Below are 19,696 nucleotides of genomic sequence, written 5' to 3'. Positions count from 1 at the left end.
GGCCGATAAAAAAAAATACGTGTCTGTTGGGTAATGGGCTGGATTTTTATTCTATATAGGTTTTTGGACTCGGGAATGGAGGACGGGAATTAACTGTTAACACTTTTTACACTGGAAACAGTCCACAATCACTTTATTTACGATGTCACAGTTTAAATTTTGAACTACGAGTACGAAAGGTGACACATCGACCGGTAGACGAAAGTTCGATGGAATGCACGGAGATCTTGCCTTTGATCGGGTCGCTGCTCGCGAACGCGTCGGAAATCTTGGGTGGAACTCTGCGTTAGCTCCGAACGCGACGGAAATCTTGACGCGACGATATTACCGAAATTTCGCAGCGATCAAGGTCCGACCGCGGAAGCACGAGATACCGGTCGAAATAGAGGCTGAGAATCTCGCCACATGTTATGGCGATGGCAACGGTGATTTACACGAAGTAACGGACAACACGGAAAATATCGCGGGCACGACGTTCCGTTAATTTTATCGATATTCGGTGTCTCTAAATAATGGTAATAGCTCGGCGGATTATCACAACTTCGCGGAATTCGAATTGGAAAGTAACTCGGGTGCGTGTGACTTCTCCAAGAGCCGGAACAAGAAGAACGACGGGACGATCTATCGGCCTCGATCAGCGAAAACGGGGATGCGCGACAGATCCTAATCGATATAGAGCACAGGTACGCAGGAGAACAAGGACCGCGAATAGTAACTACAATTACGCATGTAAAGGATCGGTAATGCGCGATGCCTCGTTCGCGAGGAGATTTGTGATTCGCGAATTCTTCTCGATATGGCCGTTAGCGCGATATTTAATGTTTCCACGGAGACTCTCAGCTATATGCGGACATTACGGAACAATCTGCATTACAAAACGCAATATATTATCAGAAATTGCACAGTTGTTTGAATCTTTAGGACTGTTAGAGTCAGTAATTGTAATAGCCATACTTATTATGCAAGCATTATGGAAGGCGAATCTTGACTGGGATGAGTCAATTCCAAAGGCATTATGTACAAAATGGATGAATTTTAAACATAATCCTCCAATACTTAGTCAGTTTACGGTACCTAGTCAAATCATTTTAAGTAATTTTAATGATGTCCAATTACATGGATTTTGTAACGCAAACAAGAATGCTTATGGGGCTTGTGTGTACATAAGATCCATAAATAAAATTAACAATTGCTACGCGCAATTATTATGCGCCAAATCTTGCGTAGCACCTATGAAAACAATGACCACAACTAGGTTAGAATTATGTGTAGCCCATCTATTGGCAAATTTAGTTAAAACAATATCAGAAGCATTAAAATTAACATTTAGCAAAATTCATCTGTAGTCCGACTATACTCATCGTATTATATTGGATTTAAACTTCTCCTAACACATTAAAAACCTTTGTTACCAATCGAGTAGCAGAGATTGAGATAAAAACCAACGTTAATGATTGGCATCATATAGCTAGTGAGGACAATCCCGCGGACGACCTCTTTCGTGGTCAAAATTCTTCTGATTTTATTAAAAGTAAGCGTCCGTTACAATGCCCCATATGGCTTAAACAAAATGAGAATCAGTGGAACATCAAGCAATTGTCGAAATTATTCCTGAACAACGAGTTGCGACAATCCTTCTGGTTGTAAACCTAACATGGGATGAATCAAATAATCAATCTGTAAATGAATTTAAAAATGTTCGGGATATTCAAAATTGCTTTGTTTTTATTGTAACGTCTCGAACATTCTAGACTCATGACTGTGTAATGCGCCATTAGGCGCGTACACGATAGCGCGCTAGCAGGCGCAAACGTATCGATGATGATGATGATGATGATGATTAGTGTTATGGGCATCGACTGCCATGGTCATTAGCCCAAACGTATCGATAATCGCCGATTGGCGGCGATTACCGCGACCGCGATCCTCACGAGAGAATCGGCATCCGCGGCATATATAAAGCCGGGCCGCGGGCCGATAAGCAGAGAGCAACAGGCAAGCGGTAGCGTTAGCGAACCATACCGACCGCAACTGAACTGCGTCCGAACCTGGGACGCCGACTGTGTCGGCAAAATAATAAAGTAAACCGGACCTAGTCCGGCGATTATATTGGCGCCCGAACAGGGACCTACGTCTGCGGGGTAACGCGTGTACCCCGTAGGGTGGGTGTACTGACGAAAGGAGGCCGAGTTAATCAGTTTTTAACCGACTTCGAAAAAGGAGGAGGTTACTCAATTCGATCAGTATATTTTTTTTTTTTTTTCCTATGTATGTTTGCGCATTACGCCTAGCTGGATGGACCGATCGGAATGAAACCTTTTGCATATGGTAGGTGCTGACTCCTCATTGGTACCACTATCAAAAAATTTTTCATTTTTTAATTGCAAAGTGTTGTTATTGCAAAACAACCGGCAACTTTTTTCTTTTTCTATGTATGTTCGCCGATTACGGCTAACTGGGTTGACCGATCGGAACGAAATCCTTTGCATCTGGTGGGTTCTGACTCCCCATTGGTACCATTATCAAAAAATTTTTCATTTTTTAATTGCAAAGTGTTGCTATTGCAAGAAACCGGAAATTTTTGAAATAAACATTTTTTTTATTTTAGTGCGCTTTTAATATCTTATCGCGGACATGATTCTATACTATTTTGTTCATATACAAATTTCGCGGAAAGGTTTAGTTTTCGAGATATTAGCGAAAAATTGTTATTAACTTTTGAAACCAACTTCGAACGATTTTAATGTCCTTCTAATACGTTATTAGTGGCATGATTCTGAACGAGTTTTTCCTTATGCATAATTGACGGAAAACTCTAGTTTTCGTGATATTAGCGAAAAACTATTGTTATTAATATTAGTGGAACGCCCGTGCTATGCACGGGAAAGACAAGAAAGGGCAATTACAATGCACTGTACCAAAACGCTAACTAACAAGGGACATTACCCAATCGCCAATCGCCGATTTTGATGCGCTTTGAGTATGATATAGAACACAAAAAAATATTTGACACGTATTTTTTTTTATCGGCCATCGTCCATGCTGAAGGGGTGAAAATGGCCCCCAAAGTTGGGGTTGCAAAACATATTTTCTCGAATATCTCAGGAACTATTAGGCCTAGACAAAAAATTAAAAGTGCAAATTTTTCTGTTTTAGAAGGCCAATAATATGGCGTAAGTGGATTTTTGAAAAATTTATTTGTTTAAAAAATATGTTAAAAATTAACATTATTTTGCACATTTTTTTAATAAAACTTCGTACTATTTTGATCAAATTTCACATATGTAAACTGTAGGTGAAAAGACAAAATACGGATAAATTGGAATTTTTAATTTCGCTTGTGGAAAAAATATTATTGTCGTTGAAGTTATACGTACATTTTATACCTTCCGTTCGGTGCACAACTGATTTCTATACGTAATATTCTGGAAATTGTATTATATTACATTTTTTACACTAACTTATTTAAAAAAAGAATTTGAAGGTCCAAAGGCGCCTGTATAAAAATATGCCGTTCGAGTCAGATATCGCATTTGATCCGCGTTATGGGTGCCTACTGATGGCAGTATTCAACGCACGGAGGATGCGTAAATTGTACTTGTGCGAAGTGTAATATCTTCGTAATGATGTAGAATACGTGCAATTAAAGGAATGATGTTATGCATTATGAAATCGAAATTGAATCAAAATGAATTTGTTGCGCAGGATCTGCTATTATTTTATGGATACTTTCACCCTTGCGCAGTTCTAAACCGTAAGAGATACACATGTGCAGTAAATTTTTGCAAAGAAAGTTAACAAAGAACAAATGGATGAAGCACCCTTAATCATGATGTAATTAGTTTGTACTTGTCCCTGAAAGAGTGTCCCTGATTTTTTTTTCTATGCACGTTCGCCGGTTTTTTCCTAGGTGGGTGATCCGATCGGAACAAAGCCTTTCGCATCTTGTAGAGTCTGACTCCCCATTGGTACCATTACCAAAAATTTTTTCATTTTTTAGTTGCAAAGGATTATTGTTGCAAACAAAATTGAAAAACGAATATCCATGTTGTCTTTTACTTAATTATGCTCACGGCATTTACGCAGACAAAAAAAAGCCCAGAAGAACTGTCTCACAGTATCCCATACAATTCTCCGCATTCCACTAAAAAGCGTGAAATAAAATAATTTTCAGAAAAAAAATACACCGACTTCGAAATGCACTAAAAAGTATAAAATAATTTCTATTTCCTAATGAAGTAATTTCTCTTTCATTCAATCATACAATTACGTAACAGATATGAATGAAACCTATTTACTCGTTAGGTAGTATATTAAATACATTTCAACTTTTTCGGAGGCGGCGCAAAATTAAAAATACCTCAGTAAACGTCCCTGCCAATAACCAGTTGATTGTGGTATGACGTATTGGAAATTAATAAATCCTGAGAAAGAATACGTACCATTATAGATATATCTGGTAATATACGTAAATGTAACGACTGCATGTTCATTTCGCAACGTTTCTGATATAAATGAAATTGAATTGACTTCGTTCGCATGTGGAAGCCATGGATTTAAGAACCTATAAACGGAGCCCACGACGCGGGAATTACCAAATTTGCGGCAGATGGGCTCTATCTTTATAGTATATGCGGCGATCGAGTCTTTCCGTCGCATACTCTATGAATCTAGATAGACCATAGTTACATTCTATACGCACTAACGCCTACTTCGCGGCGTGCTGTCGAGTTATATGTATAGAAAAAGATATAGCTATACAAGCATTGCCTATGTTCGGCTGTCCAAAGGTTGACATGTTCAAGAAAAGCTTTTAATTTTGCGCCGCCTCCGAAAAGGTTGAAATGTATTTAATATACTACCTAACGAGTAAATAGGTTTCATTCATATCTGTGACGTAATTGTATGATTCAATGAAATAGAAATTACTTCATTAGGAAATAGAAATTATTTTATACTTTTTAGTGCATTTCGAAGTCGGTGTATTTTTTTTTCTGAAAATTATTTTATTTTCCTATCGCCAACATCACGACAATCTGGTACCCACCGATAGGAATAGCTAGTTATCGACAGTAATTGCCAAAATTATCGACCGTATGTCACGTATCGATTATCGATCGATATGAAAATTTAGATATTCTGACGTCACAGAAATTCCAGGAATTCGGCGAACCTGCGAGTATAAAAGGGCGAGCGAAACCCGTCTAAAATCAGAACAGTTTTCGCAGTCGAGCACAATAGAAGTCTCTTTGATAAGAATAATTAGGAACAGTTTTCGCTGTCAAGAGCCGCAACGAATCTTGATACTTGATTGGTCAAGCGGGTATATGCCATTTGGACACTTGGTTGTGGGTTGTTTCAGCAGCTAGCTAACGCAGGCTCCCCGTTCAAACGATCTCGTATCTGAAACTCCGTCAGGTAAGAGCTATACTTAGCGCCAAGAAAGGCTAAGATATCGAAACGATTGCTCTCAGCTACTCATATTTGATTTTTTGTCGGATTGCTAACGAGCCTTCAGATTCTCGGAGCTCGCTCTGGGTTGTTTCGTAGCTAGCTAACGCAGGCTCCCCATTTGAGCGGCTTGGTCTCTGAAGCCCGTGTTTTTTGGGTGGCAGTTCAGCAATCGCGACTTTACGTTAGAATCAATTGATTTGCTACCCTGTCAGGCTTATACTTTTCATCTGACTCTGGATCGTTGCACAGTGGCGAAAAACGACGAAAACGTGGACAAAACTAATATCTTCGATTCTTAGATAAATTATTTAAATGTTTTTAGATAAAATGATTATATTAGTGTTACAAATTAATTTTTTGTGTTAAAAATCGAATTTTGATTTGTTAGTTAACTAATACGGTTAGTTAACTAGTACGTATGAATTTTTATCTCGAAAACTATTTATCGAAATTAATTAAATCTTTTTGCATTTTAAACTTGAATGTTTGAACTATCATAATAATATTTTTTTCATTAGCAAATTCATTTTTTATTATCAGAAATTGCAAATAAATTTTTATTTTTTAAATTTTTTAACAATGTTTAAATATCTAATATGTAATATATATATATGGGTGTGGATATTGAAATCTCACCTACAAAACAAGACATTTTGCAAAGGTCAGCGACGACATATTTGAAAAACGTTCGAAACCGCTGTTGTCACGTATGATAATAGAGCGCGCGCGTGAACATAAATGTGAATAACTCAGAAAACCGCAAATTACCGCAAGATATCGTTACAGATTCTTATTCGGGAAGCTTCCAGCTTTCATTTAAGCCTATTTGGTAGGTGAACCGAGGTGGAGTTCACAACTTTTACCTTACACAAACATTAAATATGACTATGGTTTATATGTTTTTCCATATCAGTGTTAATAATAAACATTTTGTTGTGCAACTTACATAATTATAATGTTAAAGTATCATATAAACAGCCGATAATAGTGGATGAACATAATATTTAAAAAATAATGAACAGCATTATGTTAAACTTTACCCGGAAAAATTGACTTTAAAAAATGTTCAACTTTTGTGGCTCATATCTTCGAAATGGTAGTAATAAAGTCATTAAAACTGTGAAAACAGTATGCACACATTCCTTATAAACTAATTCCATTAAACGGATTTCAAGAATTGCGATTTCCATTTTTTGACTTTTGTCCACGTTTTCGCCGTTTTTCGCCACTGTGGCGTTGGGTTGTTTAGCAGCTAGCTAACTCAGGCTCCCCAATTAAGCGATCTGGTTTTGGTTGTCAATATTCGTTTTGGCTAAAAGGGTCATGGACCATTAGTTGTCGAGTCAGATAATAAAAAGAGTAACTGTTCCGAAGAGAGATTCATTTAGATTCAGATAAATTTTGATAATTCGAGTTATTAAAGAATACTGTTCTCACACTAGCGTAATTTACGTAGTCGACTACACCGCGTTAGATAGTAGGATAAATCTGTCTAATTTTGCGAAAGCGTATTTAGGTGCGTTTAGAGAATTTCACTTAGGTTGAATTTCTCGCGGCGGTAGATTACAAAGCGCTAACATTATAAATTTTGTAAAATTTCATTTATATAAATCTAGAAATCAAATTACACTTAGGTAGGATTCATTATAACTTATAAATGTGTTAATCAAGTAAAATCTTGTCATTGCGATAGCGTCGAACGCAAAAATCGAATATCAAATTTAGTTAATATTACGAATACGAAGTTTGCTTTATCAGAGACCCGATTCAGATACGGTCCCATATAAAGTATTACATAGCGAGTTTCATATCGTTAAATTCATAATTATCAATCATATATTGTTTAATTTATCAAATTCTATTATTATTCTTATATCAAAGTCTATTCAGTTTCTCTATTCTAATTAATCATTTATAATCTATATATTTTTCTTTATTTGTTATTATTGTTATTTGTTAGTTTCATTTCTTATCGTTTTATTGAATAAATCTTATTGTTGAAAGATATTGACCTGTGGATTTCACTCCTTAACCGCACACCACACGAATCTCACAATCTTTATTTGTGTTAAAAATAATCATCACGCGGCTCACGGTTTTTGAAAAGAGTGCGCAGCAGCGTGAGAGGTCGTTGCGAACATAGGCCAATTTACCCGCCCACCCCCGGGGGTGGATTGAGAGGGTTGGAAGTAGGAACCCCCTCAGCGGGGGTTGGTTTCACACCAGGCCCAAACCATCAACAGGAACGATACCGTTGGCACGGAAACAAGTTTTTCCGTGAACTGCAGGTCCAAAATTGACTTTTAACTGTGAAAAAAATTAAAAAACAGCAAGGGGTGGTTTTTCGACAGCGTGTAGCGACCAAGGGGTTGGTGCAAACGCGACCAAACTTTTACCAGGTATAACTGGGGTCGAGAGAAAGCTTCGGTAAAAGTTTGAGCAAAATCGAAAAAACCGCCCCTTTGGGAGGGGCGGAAAATTAGGGAGGGGGTTGGGGGTGTCGCAGGCGGTTGAGCCGGGCATTTTCGGAAAGGCCGCAACCTAAAGAACCTCATTCTATACAAAAATTTCGGATTTTTTCTTTTTTTCTGTCGAATTAAGAGCCTTTTTTTTCGGTTTTTGGACCCCCTAGCATTCAAGGGGTCGCCGATACCGCAAGGTAGTGGCAGGCAACAATGGCACTCCTGAAGCATTGAGATAACCCATGGGCCCAACTATCCTCAAAATTTCAAAGTCCTACCTCCAACAGAACGTAAAGAAAGAAACGGCTAAAGAAAGTGGTGCGTTAATTTTGACCAGCAGTGTAGTTATTAATATTACTCGTAAACAAAATAAGACAAAACTATTAAAATGAATCCAAATAAAAATTTATATACAAATACTATTAATATTGTTACTATTACTTACTAATATATAGTCAATTTATAGTATCCTCTTCTTTACTACTTTCCAGTATCTTGTCATCCAGCAACTGGAGTGCCCTACTCGCCTTATCTATCTCTACGTTAATGTCATCTAATGCATTTCTTTCCATCTGTATACTTACCTCCTCTCTCCGTTTCCTTTCCCTCTTCTTCCTTTCTTATGTTCCGATCCGCTATTTTCCTTAAGTCCTTATTATCTCCTGTTCCCCTCTCCTTTCTGTCCAGCCTCCTTCGGCATTCTGTAGTCCCATGTCCTATACCTCCACATCTCCAACTGCGTATCAATAATTTGGAATATCTCGTCACGGTTCCGATCGACCAGCCAAGCTGCTGGACCAAGTCATCGGACCCCGTTTGGCCCCGCGCAGTTTCGCGTATCCCGAGACATCGTTCTCGGGAGGACCCTCGAAGAGCACGTGTTCAACCTGAGAGAAGTCTTCCAGCGACTTCGAGATGCTGGCCTCCGCCCCAACCCCGAGAAGTGCCATATTAGAAAGACTGAGCTGGTCTATTTAGGCCATGTGATCACCGGCCAGTGGATACGCACTGACCCCGGGAAGGTGCAGGCCCCGTCCGCTTGGAGATTCCCGCTCAAACCAACGCAAAAGAGCTGCACCGATTCCTGGGAACAGTATCTTGGTATAGGCGATTCATCCCGCGGTTCTCGGACTTGACCGTTCCGCTGAACCGGCTCCTCCAGCGCTGGACCTGGACCACGGTGGAGAAAGCCGCTTTCCAGGAGCTACGACACCAGTTGGCCACAGCCCCCATGTTGGCCTGTCCAGACTTCGAACGGCCATTCGTTCTCCAGACCGACGCTAGTGACCATGGACTAGGGGCTGTCCTAACCCAGGAGCACGAGGGAGAAGGGCGGGTCATTGCGTACGCCAGCCGGAGCTTCAACAAAGCCGTGGGCAACTACTTCGCCACCGAAAGGGAATGCCTAGCCGTGGTATGGGGCATTCGGAAGATGCGACCCTACCTGGATGGATACCGGTTCACTGTCCTCACCGATCACCAGGCCTTGAAATGGCTACAGGCCATCAACAACACGTCCGGACGCCTGGCCCGTTGCTGTCTGGAAATCCAACACTACGACTTCAACATCCAACACCGCCGCGGGGAGAACAACTTGGTGGCCGACGCCCTGTCTCGCCAGCCCGAAGAACCAGCCGAAGAAGCGGACGCGATCGACGACCGATTCCTCGACCCAGGGTACGCCAGGACCCTTCATGCCGTACGAGTCCAGCCGGATCAGTACCCAGAGTACTATTTCCAGGGGGAGCAACTCTACTGCTTCTTCCCGGACCACACGGGCCTCCACCCGAAGCAGTCCTGGAAACTGTACGTAGCCAAAAACGACCGGGAAGCTGTTCTCCGAGCAAACCACGACGCCTCCACCGCGGGATATCTTGGGATCAGCAAAACCAGTGCCCGTTTGGCTCAGCGATACCACTGGCCAGAGATGTTCCGAGACGCAGCCCGATACGTTCACCAGTGCCAAAATTGTCAGGAGCACAAGATCCTGCAGAAACCTTCGGCTGGGAAAATGTTCACCCTCCCAGCAGAAGAACCCTGGAGTGTGGTCTCCAACGACCTGGTGAGCCCTCTTCCTCGTTCCTCGAAGAGCCACACCATACTACTGGTTCTCAGGACAAGTTACCTTATTCACCGCCAAATTGACCCTTAAATATGCTGGACCATACCGGATCACGCGGTATCTAGGACCAACGGTGGTTCTTCAACAGAGGCCGCGAGGCTGGCCGCTGCGCGCGCATCTCCAAGATCTGAGCCGTGCCCCACCACCGAGCCCACCGGTATAAAAGACGAGGAGCCGCAAAAATTAGATCAATCATTGAAACAATCGGAAGACAAAGAGATCTATGGTAGAAGCGATACACTGGTCCATTATGGTGGCAGTTCCGTTTCATAGGTAGATCCGAATAAACGTACATTTCCGCAGTAAATCAAGTCGCAGGGCCTCAGGCCCTGTGCTGGGTGCAGTGCAGACAACATGGGCTGTGCCCGTAGAACTATTGGTGGAGCTACCCAATCCCAGTCTCTGGGCAACGGATGTCGCCGATAGAATCGTGATGTGTTGTAGAGGTTAACCGAAGTTGCCTCGACGGGGACTCATCAAAGGTTACAGGAGGAATCCTGTTAACATGGGCAAGTTCGTCTTTACGTTTACCGAAACAGGGGGTGAGTGCACGGCTGTTGCTGAGGTGTCGGGCTGGTGATCCCTAACTAAGCCTAGTATCCGAGATGAGTCCGAGATCGCAGACAACACGACTCTCACCCTTAAACCTGCTGGCGGAGCTACCGATCTCAGGTTTCTGAGCAACGGATGCCACCAGCAGAAATTGATGTGCTGTAGAGGAAACCCGCCCTTCGGGGCCACGCCATCGACGGTGACCTGTTTAACGTTGTTTGAGGTTCATTCTTACTATCACAGGTACTAAGAGTGGCATGGAAAGCCCCACCGGGATGTGGACCGGTACCATGTCTATATGGAGATGGACTCTTAGGGGTAGTGAACTCGGAGTGTACAAATAGGCTGTTATAGCGTATACCCGACCGGGTGAGGAAACACATCCGCGTCCACCTACGGTGGGCCGGATACAGACTAAATCTCTTTCGCCCTTTTGCGATGGCCCTCAAGGGTGATGACGTAATGTGATTTCTGGCCAGTGCTCTGAATGTCAACGTGAAGAAATTCAATTAAGCGCGGGTAAACGGCGGGAGTTTACTATGACTCTCTTTTCACACAAGGTCTTAGGAGCCCGGGATTCTATCCCCTGCTCGATTCAGGCCCCAGCAGGCAGTCGCTGAGGTGTCGGGGTGCTTGCACCCTAGTATCTGAGACTAGTCCTGCAAGTCATACTTCAGCAAGCAGCCACCTCTACGATGGTTTCCGCCACCAGTACCCCTTTACTCCCAAAACGGAGGATCGGGCGAAGTTAAGAGCTGCCTCTGTGCACTATCGGTCTTGGAGGTTGCCGTCCCCCTCGACTGTATTTATGTCGGCCCAAAAACGAAACACGCTGCCTCGGATGATGCTACCTCTCAAGCCGGAGGGTCGTCAGGCCCTTTCGGTCCGACGACGACCCGCACTGAGGAGGCACGTCCGAGTGAGGCCTATACCTGCCGAAAACCAGGCTGTGGAAGACCCTTTGAATCTAAAATCGGGCGAGGAGTCCATGAACAGCGGGCCCATAAGAACTGGCACGATGAAAGGCTTATCGATAAAATCGATAATAAGAAAGCACCGTGGAGTGCAGAGGAGCTGGCTCTACTGGCGAGGCGAGAAGCCCAGCTCGTCCTGAAAGGCACAAAATTTATAAACCAGGCGTTGCAGCCTCTCTTCCCGCATAGGACACTGGATTCTATTAAAGGTCAAAGGAAGAGTACGAGACACAGGGATAGGGTTCTCTGTATCGTAGAGGAACTGACGGCAGAAAGTGCAGCGGTGGAAAGTCCACCACCACCAAGCGGTGTGGTGCAAACGGGCGGACTAGCTCCGACCGTCAAGGAGCTGTTCGACCAGCTCGAACCGTTACAGGACGCTTCGTTTGACGCTGCGAAATTGTTGGAAATATGCGAAGGTGTGGGCGTATGGTCGGAGGGCAGGATCTCAGAAGAGCTTGAAATCTACCTCTTGAAAGTTTTTCCGCCTATCATCAAACACGGGAAAAAGGTTTCCAAAAAGGGGCCAAAGAAAGTAACCAAAAGGAAGGCCAGGCGTATTGAGTACGCCAAAGCACAGCAGGCCTGGAGAAAGAATCCCTGCAAAAGCCTGAAAAACATCCTTAAGGGCAAATCACAAGTCAGTCCACCTGACAGGCAGGCCATGGTTCAGTTCTGGCAGACTACTATGACAAAAGGGGCCACTACAGCCCCTGATATGGAAACCAAGCGTCCGGAAGTGCCCGAGCTATGGGATCCTATAGTTCCAAAAGAGATCGAAAAGTCCCTTCCAGAGGCGAACACCAGCCCTGGTCCGGATGGACTTTCGGCGCGGCAACTCAGGGCAGTGCCCATACAGATTCTTACTAGAATCTTGAATTTATTTATGGTATGTGGCAAACTGCCTCGACACCTCCTCAAAGCGAGAACGACGCTAATATCTAAGAAGGACGGTGCGTCGATGCCGGGTGACTATAGGCCCATAACGGTGCAGTCAATACTAACAAGGACATTCCATAAGGTCCTAGCGAGACGCCTAATCAAGAATGTCGCACTTGATAAGCGGCAAAAGGCTTTCCTTTGTAACGTGGTATTTTATACCCGTCACAAGGAACCTCCTCGGGAGACCGGACAGTCATTGCATTAGGGGCAGAAACCGTCTAGAGAGAGAACGAAGCGCATATAATATCGTACGACCGGAATCTGTCGCCGCTTTATTTTGTATGTACCATCGGATAACGACGTCATCACCAGCGAAGGAACACCGTACGTCGAGGGAACGCACCGCTACCCTGCCGCTACGCCGCTCGGATCCAGCAATAGACCAAGAGAGGCAGCGGAGTAAGGGGAGGAAGGTCTGCGAGAGAGCGACATACGCCTAAGGAAGGTTCCGCTACCCTGCCGCTTCCCCGCTAGGGACCTGCGGTAGAGGAAGAGAGGTCGCGGAGCAAGAGGAGGTCCTGCCGAAGATGCCTTCGCGAGAAGACGGAAACTTCGACCTGGGGTGGGGGTGATCACGAGGTGTCCGAGTACCGGCATAAGGGCACGCGGTTTAGCATTCTGTATTAGGCACTTGCCCAGTTCGATCACCGTTTTGTAAGAGCAGATTGTATTATCGACCACTACCGCTGTTCCCACGCCGTAAAGGACGTCTCGGTAAGCCCCTCACCTTCTATCGTTGTAAAGAATTCGAAATCGGGAATAACGTATCGTAGGTTGTCGATCATCGAGTGTGCCAATCACCGGCCGATTCTGCGAAATGTGGCCGGGGTGTCGGCATTGAGCGTTAGTTAATACTTAGGTTAAGTAGTTGCGGAAAAATTCAGAAGTATCGTGAGATAGAAAGATCGAGAAGCCGCACTCGGCGGGTCACTGAAACGGACCGGGGGATTGGTATCGCGATAGCCACGATTTAGTTTCTTAGTCTCGCGAAAGCGTTGCAAATTTTGTGCCCACCCACGTCTCGATTTCGAATTCTCAGTTACGCGGGAGCAGATCGGAAAGTGCATGTTTTGTCGTATCGGACATTTCGTAGTTTGTCGCGCTAGTTCTCGCCTTCTCTCTCTAGACGGTCGTCGATACAGAATCATTTCGTGCGTAGTATAAGTCGCGTCGCGTTTAGTTCGTTGCGTTAGATTTCGTGCGGTTAAGATAATTGCGTTTCGTTGCGTTATTTCGCGGGTAGAATAATTGCGTCGCGTTTCGTTAGTCAGTAGAGTTGCGTATAGATAATTGCGTCGCGTATCATTCCGGAAATCGACGACGACGACGGTATCACGCTTAGGAATTGGCATAGAATTACGGGAATAGAATCTCGAACATCGGTCATTTGCTAAGTATTAACGGACGAGTTGATTGTCGGGATACGGAAGCATACTGTTCATCGTCTAGATTAATTAGATTTACAATAAACAGCGCTGCTTTTACTAAATACTGCTGAGTCGAGGTCTCTTACGAATTATCCCGGAATATTCTATCAAATCCGCCTCCGCATCTAGCCTCCTTATCCTGTAAGAATCACGCCACTCTACCATCGCGTACGGATACTGAGCTGCCGAGCCGTTCCGCCGCCGATTCGAGTCTCTCGCGTTAAAGTTCCTTATCGCGACGCGGAAACGCGTCTGGCGCCCAATCAAGTAACAAATCAAAGCGGTATCGAACGGATTCGAATCGGGCGCCAAAGTGCTACTCGTTCGCGAATCCGCGGAGGCGCCGCGACGGTCGTGGTCGCGGGTTAGGTCAGAAGGGCCGATTCGAGAATTCGCGGGCGAGGCGGGGTTCGCGGGCATCTATCGAGCTAGCCGCGAAATACCGCGTAGCACCTTCCTACTGACGGGTGCGCGCAAAACACCTTCAATCTTGATATGATACTGCGATACCATTGGCAGTACTTTAAACCGCTCTATATGGCATCCATAGATATCGCTAAGGCGTTCGACTCGGTGTCCCATAACACCATCCGGGACACGCTCACTATCATGGGCCTGCCCAGCCCAATGGTCGAATATATCATGGATGTATACAGTTGTAGCTGTACCTAACTTATTCAAACTATTCGTTACCTATAAAATTGACATATACATAGAATACCTATGTACTTTAACAATAAATGTTTTGTGATACGAATTAATAAAATTAACAGTTATGTATAACGCAAATAGAATTGTCTCTTATTTATGCTTAAAAATAACGTTGACTGGTAGTGTAATATCGTACGATATGATCCGGTTTAGTATCGTGCGGCGCGTCGCGGGCGCGCACGCGTAATGTTTATAATAAAAATCTGAGGAATTGTAGGAGGCAATATCGTATGTATATATACCAATGGATTTGTAATAAAATTCTCTACACTTTTTGTCATTATACAAATTTGAATAAATTGTAAAATAAGGTTATGAAAAATTTTTTTGTTATAAACAAATTGTATTTTGCAAAATTGGTTAACATCCTGTTATTATACGCAAGAAACTATACAACTTTTCTATTAGAAGTTTTAATGTATCTCGTATGGTTTTCGAGATAGCTAAAAAGGGTCAAAACTTTAAGGGCTCGTTTCACCCCTTAAACCCGCGTCTCAGCCAATAAAAAAAAATAAGTGTCCCTTATTTTTGCCTGCTTAACAAACCTACGAAGTTTCATCAAAATCAGAGGGGGACACCTGCGTGCCTTTCCTTGTGTCGGACGAAAATTGGACGGCTTCGGACGCAGGATGCTTCTATACATTCAGAATGTTATACAGGGTGATTCAAAAAGTGGTCCCCCGAATATCTTCGAAGCTATTGACTTTGGAGAAAAATGTTTCCAACAAAAGTTGAAGGGTTTCGCGTATAGTATCATATTATGCACGCAGAAACATATACAGGGCGATTCAAAACATTATATCGCTCCAATATCTACACGGCATGAATAAAACTGAAGGCATTTGAAAGAAACGGTAAAAAGAGGGATTCATATTCCCGATTCCACTTTAGCCAGTGACTCCACGGGCCACTAGTAACTATGACTCTCTTAAGCTCCCGTCGTAGCTCCCAGGAGTGTGTAGTCTCGCTGCGTTTTTGACCGCGTCTGTGGTCCGGCAGTTAGAACTCGCGCTCCTGCCAAACAGGGGTGATTAGGGGGCAGGGTGTAGAGACGTACGACCATCTTATCTCTGCACCATCTGGAAACCCACCCCAAGGCCGATTTCCACGTCCGACCCTTAGGCAAAGTCACGTGGCGCCGGGAAAGGGACCATTTTTGCGCCAGGTCCTAGCTAACGGAAACGGCCGAACCCGGGCAAAAGCCCACGACTTCATGTCAGGGGTGTCTTTGTGTTGGCAGCCCGCTGATGCCCCGGAGCCTAGCTCCACAAATCTTTTGCTGCGAATAGTACAAGGATGTCACGGATGACCGATTGCCCTTCCGATGATGACCCGGCGACATCCAATGGATATTCCGCTGTTTTACGTTCAGATTCCGATTACTCGGCGTGCCCATCATGTTTGATCAACTTAACTTCAAAGATCCTGGAGTCGTGTAAGCAACACATCAGGCGTTGCTCTCGTCCATCTTCCAACCAGGACGGCACGTGCTCTTGTAGTGCGTGTCCCACAAAATACACCACGTACGCTGGAATCAGGCAGCACATGAAGCGCACACACTCAGAACAGTACAATGCAAAGGATCTTCAACTTGCAGAGAAGAGAGCCCCTACCACCAGGGCCACGTGAACTGCCTGAGAAATGAGACAGCTCGCACTCTTGGAGTCCCGGCTGCCGTTGGGCCTGCAACAAAAGGAGATTATCACTAAATTATCTGCTTTGCATGCCGGTCGCACGTTCGATGCCATCAAGAAGCTGCGCCAGAGAACTACGTACAAGGAGATCCTTTCAGAAATGACTCCCCCAGTTGAGACGGATTCCGGTGTAGCACCCGCACCGTCTATTGGCTCACAGAGCCCGGAGCATGGACCCGCTACTCAAGCTGACACTCCATCTACAGCTGCAGCCGCTCATTCTGATGACAGCCAGGTCCCACCTGGCGTGGAATGTAGCGTCCTTTCTATGCACGCGGACATTAGCGCTTACTTAGAAGATCTATCTCCATCGTGCACACCGAAGATCCAAGACCTTATATCAAAATTGTTTTATAGTTCCAGGTTTGAGGAGTTTGATCCATTGATCTCCTCGGCAATTGGCAACCTCAGCCTGGCCGATCCGCCCTCCGCTAATAACCGCACCGCTCGCGGACGAAAGGAGGGTCGTAGAAGAAAGAGTTACAAGGAATTAAAGAAAAGGAATAAGCCAAACCACAACACCAGGAGAGCGGACAATTTTAATAAGTTTCAACGCCTGTTCGCCAAAAACCCGACGCAACTAGCGCATGCGATCTTGGACGACTAGGATATCGATGTCCCTGTCTGTCCTAGTATGACCGAAATTGAGGCATACTTTCGCCCGCAGTTCGAGGAGTGCCCGGAATACGAGGACCCCACTCCGCAGCCTCCAAGCGAAGTACTCCAGTTGGACTACCCAATTACCATCGCAGAGGCGGAGCTTGGCTTGCGGCGACTCAAGCAGTCGGTTAGTGGCCCTGATGGGATAACGCACCACCATCTGCGCAGGGCGAACTTGGCTGACGTGGTGGCACTTATGAACATCGTTTTCGGCCTATGCCGTACGCTATCAATACTACGTCACAACCGCACTGTGCTCATTCCTAAAAAGGGCGGCCTTTCCTCACCATCGAACTGACGCCCCATCCCGATTTCTTCCTGTTTCTCCAGGCTGCTTCACAAAATTTTTGCTTCCCGACTCACAACAAATGTTAAACTACACCACGCGCAGAGAGGTTTCACTCCGACAGACGAACTAATGACTAGCTGTACCGTCTTGGATATAGTGATCCGTGAACACTGAATGGAGGGACGCCCTCTGTACATGATGTCCATAGATTTGACCAAAGCCTTTGACAGAATCCACCCACGCGCAATAGAACTCGCTCTCCGCAAGAAGGGGGTCGATCGGCACACAATTAATTACATCATGTCGACATACGAAAACGTCGATACGTCCATCGAGTGCCACGGACAAAAGAGTTCTATCGGAGTGCGTCGAGGTGTACAACAAGGCAATACGGACAGCCCAACCCTTTTCAACATAGCAGTTGACGAGTTGGTGACCTCCATCGACCCCGCAGACGGTGTCAAACTGGGGAAAGCTAAGATTGGGTGCCTGCTCTTCGCTGACGATATCATATTCGCGAGCAATACCGTTCACGGAATGCGCGACTGATTAGGAAGTTTGTCAAGGCCACCCTCCACCATCCAATCTCTACACCAACCGCTTTCATGCACGCTAAGATACGAGATGGAGGCCTCTCTGTGCCGTATTTAAGACATTAGATAGGAGTTATATATCGCCGTCTGCTGCAGCGCGTGAGTCTACAAAGCGACCCGGACTATCATACGGCTTTCTAAACTCCATCTTTTAAGCGACTTATGCGCAGGCTGGACACTACACGGAAATATTTCCGTTTATCGTTGGTGCCAGGGGTGAATGGCTCCCTGTCAACCACTTCATTTGGCAACGCTACCGGATAAGCTTCAGCGTACTGTGGTGTGCAGCGTGTTGCGATACGGCTCCTCCATTCATAAATACTTTATGGCGTATACATGGCGCAGACGCAAAAAGTGATCAATGGGTATTATTAGTAGATTTAGTCATTTTCCTTTAGTCAGTAAGTGTACATAGATAATCATATTAGTTTATTTTAGTTTATTTAGGTTCATTTCATTGTATTTTCTGCCTTGACGCTCCCCGCTCGATCAATATACAGAATTGTCTTTTTTGTTTGTGATTATTTGTTTATTAAAAATTCACTCATGCGCGTCTTGTGATTTGGATCTGATCCATGAGCCTACTAGTGGGACTCCGCGTCTTTGACCAGTATAACACTAGATTAACGCGGGTTGTCCGTCATGTATCATAGAACAATTTCTAAATCAAACTCTAGAGAAGATCTTCCAGCCTAGAACGGTTGAGGCTATTAAAGGGGATAGGAGGAAACCTGCTTACAAGCAATTGGTGGAGCAAGTGATCACAGAAATGAAGATACACGAAACGAGGATGATGATGGCAACAACCCGATCCTAGTCCATCTAGCCAGGCTGCAGACTTTAAAAGGACATGACTACCGACCAATCGAGCTCCAAGACATTGTAGACCACCTGACTACATTATCTCGCTATCTACCTGCGTAAAATACATCCACCACAACAAGCCTCTAAAAAGAAGAACCAAGCCAAGACTTCAAGCCAACGACGTGAACAGCAACCAACGCGCAGACAGCAGCGCCGACATGACTATGCTATGACTCAATTTCAATGGCGCCAGAACAGGAAGAGATATATCACGAACATCCACGACGGATTAGGAAGAATGACGCAGCCCCCTTAAGGGGTTATGGAACCCTTCTGGAAACAAGTAATGAAGGGAGCGTCTGATAAATCTCCGGTGGCAGAAGATCCCACCACAATACACCATGGCATATGGGCGCCAAGAAGAGGTCAGGAAAGCGATGCTACCGAAAGGTACCGCTAAGGGCCCTGACGGATTATCCTCACGCCAACTAAGAGCGATGCCCACAGGGATTCTCATGAGGATATTCAACATCATCCTGTTTGGAAACCGCAATCTTAGCGAAGAATGCTGTCCCCGTCCGTCACCTCACCGCCGCGGTGAGCAACGTCTCCGAACTCTCTCGAAAGCGAAACATCGGGAACCTTTGTTTTGTATCTACCGATCAGCTGTTGTGTACATGCTTCGAGAGAGTTCGGAGAGCAAGCAGTATAAACATCGGCGCGATGACCGCGTGGTTCATTCTGTTATTGTTCCGAATCGGCTTCGCTTCGTGCTATCGCGAGTATTGTATCATATGCGCTTCGCATTTTGTTTCTTGCGCTGCTGCAGTCTGCTAAGACCTTTAAATTTTGTGAATCGCTGTATGTGTATAAAATCTTTGTAAGTGAACGTGTGTGTGTGTGCTCTGGACAATAAACTAAGCAATTAAGTGTAATGTGCGACTGTTTCTGCGTGTTCCGTGTTCCGTCCCTTTAAACCAATCGTCAACCTTTTTTTCGCGTTCACACCGCG

General features: G+C 44.7%; 1 protein-coding gene across 1 annotated transcript; it reads left to right on the top strand.

Moving 5' to 3' along the window:
- The first annotated feature begins 818 nt into the window (after nt 1–818).
- Nucleotides 819–1,346, top strand: LOC143266095 (uncharacterized). Its single transcript, XM_076541718.1, has one exon. The coding sequence runs from the start codon at nt 819–821 to the stop codon at nt 1,344–1,346; it is 528 nt and encodes a 175-aa protein (XP_076397833.1).
- Nucleotides 1,347–19,696: the final 18,350 nt, after the last annotated feature.

This window comes from Megachile rotundata, chromosome 16 (genome assembly GCF_050947335.1).
Source record: "Megachile rotundata isolate GNS110a chromosome 16, iyMegRotu1, whole genome shotgun sequence".
Taxonomy (NCBI): Eukaryota; Metazoa; Arthropoda; class Insecta; order Hymenoptera; family Megachilidae; genus Megachile; species Megachile rotundata.
The sequence above is the reverse complement of the archived record's forward strand: the minus strand, read 5'-3'. Positions and strand labels throughout refer to the sequence as shown.